Source organism: Varroa destructor, unplaced genomic scaffold (genome assembly GCF_002443255.2).
Source record: "Varroa destructor unplaced genomic scaffold, Vdes_3.0 BEIS01000006.1, whole genome shotgun sequence".
NCBI classification, from domain to species: Eukaryota; Metazoa; Arthropoda; class Arachnida; order Mesostigmata; family Varroidae; genus Varroa; species Varroa destructor.
Window position 1 is genome coordinate 26936942 of NW_019211459.1, and position 6959 is coordinate 26943900.

Below are 6959 nucleotides of genomic sequence, written 5' to 3' on the forward strand. Positions count from 1 at the left end.
GTCCTCATCAAAAGCACAATAAATCCCACAAGTTATGGTAGCAGTGGTACAAACAGACTAAAATTTCCACGTATTACATATGTCCACCTGTGAAATATCTCGTTCCCGTGGCCGGGAAACACCTGGCAAAGATAATCACCCGAAAGCAGGTTTATCGTCTTGTGCTTGAAAATTTAATTTCTGCTTGACTTCTATGTAGGATGAATACATAGTAGCTGGTTATGACGCATACCAAGTCAAAATACCTGCGGTTTCTAGGCATAACCTATCAACACTTTTTATGGGCATGAGTGAATGGAGCTCGCTTGATGATTTCCTGGTTAATATTTGCATATGGGCTCATTACGGTTATCAACATCGTCAGCTGTGAAGTGAACTTTCTATCGACCCGGCCGAAGGATGCCGTTATTATGAGCTTAGTAATGGTTCCCTTTTAAGAGATACGCGATAATCCACCCGAAGTCGAGGTAGTTTAAAATTTTCATAGGTGACATTTTCTACGTACTAGCTAAGAGAAAAATAAACATATAAATGTCAGAACAGTTTACTCACGCAACATTTAACCCATTAATCCTGAAGCTACGCATGACAAAAAAACTCGAATCATGTGTTTCTTTTTTTTGGAAAAATCCGCAAGATACTACAACGCATTATATATATATATGTATAAGACAATAGTTTTGTGCAATATTTGTTGTCGGCTTACCTGTTTTTTTATTTATACAGGAGCGACGTCGCCTACGTGGAAAATATCCTCGAACTCAATTTTGGGATGATGAACGCGAGTGCCGAAAGCTGCTAAGTGCTTATCGAGTGCGCGAACTTGAAGTTCAGGCAGAGGGGCAAAGACAAGCGACCATCTGTAGATCGGGTATATCCTGTACAAAAAATACTGCTAATAATGCTTTCAATACTTACTGATTAGATGGGTGAACCACCTAGCGAAGAAGCTAGCAGCATGTGCTCAGGCTCCTAAACTGCTATATTAAACGAAAGAGAATAATTTCTATAATTTTCACATATAGACATACAACTGATAGACATAGACCAGGTCACTTCCGAAAACTTAGAGCAACTTCAGGTATCGCAATTATTTATTGATCTTTATCTTCGGCAGGTAGCTTGTATATAGACGATACGAAAACATTTTTAGGATAGGAATGACGAAAAGTAGAATAAATAAATTACATCGGTCGAAGTGCTATGACTGCGCAGCCTTTCTCTGTACCACGCTGTTTAACAAAGGCATTCTTGGACATAAACCTACGTGGCATTGCCCACAAAGGCCTTCGCAGAGGATATAATGCAACAATACCGAGGGTCGACTTCAGCGATCCGTTTCTCTCATTGTCGTTTCTAATAAGCCGAAGTGGCATTAGAGATGCTCAACGAATTGCAGCGTGTCCCTTAACAGAGCAGCTGAAACAAGATTTATGCAGGTCCAGTGCTCTCTTTAAAAATATCGGCCTTACTAGGTCCAGCCTATACAGTTGGAGTTCCTCAGATCAGTGTAATACCATGTAAGGCCATCGGTGTGAACCTGACATCGGAGAGGTGTACTGGCGTACTGAGGAAGGGAAGCTACGGCTTTTCTACGGAAGCGTTTGCTACTAATGTCTTCCTAACACGTTCTTTTACATGTTCGGTTTGGCGAATCACGGAATTGAATAAAATCAATTTTAAGTAGCAAAAAAATCTGACGTATTCCAGAAGCGAAAAGTGTGACTAGAGAACATTACATGTCGCTAGCGACCCTGCTTTTCAACACTTCATAGCTTTGGCCTACCCAAGCTGATTTCTAGATACTGGCATCCGTTACACACAGGACTGATATTTCTCAGTTACGCTGCTCGAGAGATTGTTCAGGGAAGTAATAAGAGTAGGGGCTAAGGTCGAAGAGGTTCAGCTCCGTCTACTCTTCTTTTCCCGTAATGAGATCCTTCTACAAAGGCAGAAAGGTGAGCTTACAGGGAATTCGTGCCTCAATGAGCTTGAACAAATCCGATCCTTCAGTGCGTTGTTAATGCCACTTTAAAATCGATCAATAGATGACCTGCTTGGCACTTCTTATGCCTAGTGAGTAATCATTGTTGACTTTCCTTTACGAAAGTTGCATAGTTCACCGGATATCCTGCCTCGAGCATCTAGGAAAGCATAAATAAACGTGAAAAAGTACAGCTGAATCTACGCTGTAGCAGCAGTGTATTTTTGCGATTCCTCTTGATAAGCTCGACTGTCGAGGGTTGCTTTTTAGGATAATGGTATGAAGGGCCTTCTGCTAGTCGTCTGGTAATCTCCCGTTGTGCAGACAAGCGTTATAAAAAGCAGTCTGCTATGGTGCTAGTGCTATTGCTTCCTCGGAAGGTCCGAACTTAATGTGATATAAGTCGGTTGCTTTGTTGGTGTAAAGCCATTGGAGTGCTACTTCACCTCACCGGCCCTCATCTGGCCCATGCAGCATTATACCATAGTGGCTTTTTCGGCACGCTGTCTCTGGATGTGGAGATCTGCCAAAAGTCTGATCTTGTAGCGCAAAGAGGGAATCTAGATCGTCGTCGCCATCTATAGGGGTGCACATGTAGCTCCGCTTCTACTAAAAAGGCGGTTTTCTACGTATCTTAGGGTAGCCTAGAGGGCAGCAATGTGTTCATTGACAGAAGTTTGCTGAGATATTCTCGAAGTGTTTCTGTGTTAATGACCTTTGATTGCTGTGCAAAACCCTAGCAAGGAAGTACGCACATCCGTAAATAAGTGACTTCTAAACGAAGCTCCAATATGTGAAAAATATTTTGGGTCTGGGACACGCCATTTGAGGATAGGCATGTTGACCACGAGCACGACGATAGTGGATAGATAGACGCCATTGAGCCTGTTCGACTCAGCACTCATAGTCCAAGCAGGTGTCAATCAGGGGCGTCGTTTAGGTTCTTTTTCGACCTACCTAATCGCGAATTGAAATCGCGTGCTAAAATTAATTAATTATTGCCCATTTAAAAAACAAAGCAATTATTCTCTTGCCCTGTGTTCATCGCTCCGAAGGGCAATACAAACAGTATTGATCCGAAGCAATCGGGCAAAATATATCCTGCTGCTCTCTTAAGCCTTTATGACTCCTAATATTTCTTAACATCGCCTATATTATTTTCAGGCCCGCTGCTTACCCCTCCGTCATCGCCTCGCCGGAGAAGGAGGACCTCATCTCCTCTCAACTCTCCAGCACACGCAAGCACCGGCTATTATGCCACCCTTGTTGGCACATCGTCCAGTCACTTGCACAGCCGAAGTGGAAGTAGTACAAGTCTTGCCAGTAGTAGCAGACCGCATTCCTCACCTTCGTCACCCGGACACCACGCCGCTGGAACCCCTGCCTCGAATCAAGGTGCTACTATCATTATTGATTCTATTTTATCCATTTCATTTGAATACTAGCTATCAAACAGATATGTGGTACGAAACACGATTTAACAAATAATAGCTCCAAAGTTCTTGAAGAAGCGGACCGATCGATCTGATTCAAACAACACCATAGGACGTAAGTAATCGTTCAGACGAATAGCTTCCAGTACGAAACGAAATGTGTCGATGTTTGGATTCGAACCTAGAACCATAACATGTTGTCAAGATTGGCAGCCAAATACGTCATTCACTAAGCTGAATCGAAGCTGGCAAACATGGCCCAGCCTCGAAATTACGAAGAGCTGAATATATGATAAATAAATAAATGTCCGCTCGGAAAAAAGAGACAGTTATAATAAGCTTGTTTGATCGTTTTCGTATGCGGTAAGCGCTAGCGGTTTGTGGCGGTTTCCTGTTCCAAGGGAACATATCAGATTTCATAATTAAAAAAACCTAGTTATTTTATAAAAGCAATTTAGATCTCAAAGCTTGGGCACAAATTCCTATGGGCTGATTGCCATAGGAAGCCGTTTATAAGCTTTAACCTTTACAAGATAGCTCACTCTAGCTTTGGTATTCTATAGGATTTTTGCTTGTCGATATGACGCATTCTAAGTCACGTAATACTTTACTTGCATATTTGAACGATAGAAGGTTAAAAATGGGTTGGCTTAAAGTATGTTTTGAGGTATATGTTAGAACGATTTGTGTACGAGCCTCCGTTGAATAAATACTTTCATTAAAAAAAATATATTTTTGTATCATATTTTCTAATAACTTAGCAAACATGATTCTACGACATATTACTATTTTTTCTATTTTCTATGAAAATTTAATTTCAGCAGCTCGTGGAAGCCTAACACGGGCCAGCAGTACATCAGACGGCTTCCAGTCTTCGAAATTGGGTGGTGGCGCAACGATCTCCACTGCATCGAAAGCATCAACGTCCTCTGGTAGGCCCAGCTCAGCGCGTTATCGTAGCTATTACGGGGGTTCCTGACAATCGGCTGCACAGTCGCAGGTCTCCCGGCGTTTGGGGGCGGTAGCCCATGGCACCACAACGACCAAACGCAGAAATAGCGATGTCAGCACCTCACGAAACGCCTCACAAAGGAGTGTTTCACTTCTTTCACCAGAGTCAAGTTTTGACCTTAGTGCGGCATCCATTTTACGGGTAAGCTAAAATGATTGAATTGTAAAAATGCACCATATGCACTAAAGTTTTTTTTTTTTTCTCAAAGCTGTATTGGCGCTGAATAATCTCTAATTGTTGTTAGTAGAGTGGAAGTTTAAAAATGTTTTCCCCCAATACGTTTTCATACACAATTGACTCCAAAAAGAAAAACGTATAGTATGCAGCACGTGCATGTACTCTCATTCTTTGTATAAATTACACCAGGGAACGGAAGTGATGAACGATCTATGAGATTATAAACTGTGTAAATTTACAAATAACCTAGCGGAGTAACTCTGCATAGGTACGCAGAGTAATTTATTTATCTTATAAGAACTCGTCTGTTTGAAACTACTTTAAGAAGCAGAAGAAGCAGATGTGCACGCAACAAAAAAAAGTACGCAACGATGTAATAATAATACACGACAGCATGAGCACATTGCTACTTGATCCAACTCTGGCATAGACCCCTCAAACAGTAAAGAAAAAAGAACAAACCTCAGTTCCTCGATTCCATTAAGGGAACACAGTCACGTTTGTTTTTCAGGCAGTGGAACATGCACTGCAACTTAGACACTGTCCTACACCACGTTTGAGCAGCACAACGAGCTTCGATCGAAGACACCAATTCAATCTATATCACAGTTTGTTTGCTGACTCAGGTCACTACGCATCTCTCAAGGGGCGATTCAGTGGCCGCAAAGGATCTATCGCTAGCTACACAAGCAGCAATATCAGTAATAGCAACAGCACCGAACTGATAACAGGTCATCAGTATAATAATAATGATCCGCTATCTTTGACGGGGCCGTATCACAGTTTTGGAGTGTCATCTACGTCGGCAGCGGTATTTACGTCTCGTGCGACCAGTGCACCTGTACGACGCATAGAGTTTATTTTCAACAACATGGAGAAACTGAACACAAACTTTAATCAAAGGCCACAATCATCCTTAACTGAAACAGCCGATGGCCACGTTCGCCGAAAGCGCGCGACACAACTTCAACATACGTTCTCATTACCCGAATCTGGTGTTTCTTCGCTGCACGTTACTAAATCAAGCGGAACCAGTTCACAGGCTGAGACTGATTTGTCCCTGTGCGTCCCTCTGACTCCGCCGTTATCATTACCAACGCTGATGCCATTGTCAGCTCCTGATCCCGATTGTTATTCCAAATTCAATATGACAAGGACATCAACAACTGTTACTAGAAACGTTGATATAGCTATTGAAGCAGATGGCGATAAATACGAGAGGAGACAGAGCAGAGAAGATATTATTGAATCAGATGCTGCAGGACAATCACCGTTATATGGACAGTTCGATGATGAGTATGCGGCAAGTAACAAGAACATAAAACGACCCATTAGTGCGTGGCGTACCGAATCGCCAAATCAACGTCGACACTTAAGTGGCTATACACGCGACGAGATTGAACGATACCAGCAGGGAGTAATTAACATTATCTACGGGGAGCAAGGTCCACCGACAGATGGTGAAGGCAATATTGACAAAAAAGCCGTTTTCGTTCTTCTGTATCCCCGCGGAATGTCGAGATCATCCAGCAAAAAACCAAAACATCAGGGGAAAGTAAAGCTCAAAAGCAAAAAATCCAGCGGGACACTTTGGCAAGCGGCGAAGAAGATGGCAGTAAACGTCATGGTCGAATGTTTTCCGTGCTTTGGCCGTTGGGTCCGCGAACGCCGAAGACACAGGCGATCCAAAGTCGCTCCATGAAACGATTAGTTTATCAGTCACTTTCGTACTATACAAGCCGTGTTGAAGAAAAAGTGAAACAGACTCTTTAAACCCTAAGAATAGCTCCATAATTGAATGCATATGCAAGAGCTGTCGTTCTATCGTTGCCTGCAATACGGATACAACCCCTTCATAACGGGGGCGAGTATAGTGTAACGGTAGATATCTAGTTACTCGACCAAATAATCTCACACCTCTCGAAGGATCAACGAAAGTGTTAGAAGACTACACCCTTTTTGATGCAATTTTATATATAGACTAGCTCGATATAAACGAGCACACAATATGGAACGAGTACAGAAATTCAGAGTAAGATTGAAGTAATAGTATTTCTAAATCTGAATCTCAATAGTTCAAACATTGCCCTATGAGAGAATATGAAGCTTTTAATACCGGGAACTTAGTAATCACAAAACATGATACTTTAGATCCACCGCTTCTCAAGTTATCCTAATCCAGCTTTTGAAACTAAATTGTACTACAATTCAATTAAAAACATATTTAATCTTCAAGCGAGTAAGAAACGACCCCTGACGACCTAATACCATGTGATTTATTGGCTATATAATCAATATTACTGAGTAAACCATTAAAAAGATAACTTTAGATATCCTCCTGTTATATAAGTAG

The 6959-nt window shown here is 41.9% G+C and overlaps 1 protein-coding gene across 1 annotated transcript in view; it reads left to right on the forward strand.

Moving 5' to 3' along the window:
- LOC111253006 (uncharacterized) overlaps positions 1–5620 on the forward strand; it is a 37632-nt gene extending 32012 nt beyond the window's left edge. The window contains exons 6-9 of the mRNA XM_086992555.1: positions 727–871; positions 3149–3379; positions 4239–4570; positions 5118–5620. Coding sequence (XP_086848681.1) covers positions 727–871; positions 3149–3379; positions 4239–4396 — 534 coding nt within the window. The 3' untranslated portion in view covers positions 4397–4570; positions 5118–5620. The remainder of the gene's footprint in view (positions 1–726; positions 872–3148; positions 3380–4238; positions 4571–5117) is intronic.
- The last annotated feature ends 1339 nt before the right edge of the window (positions 5621–6959 follow it).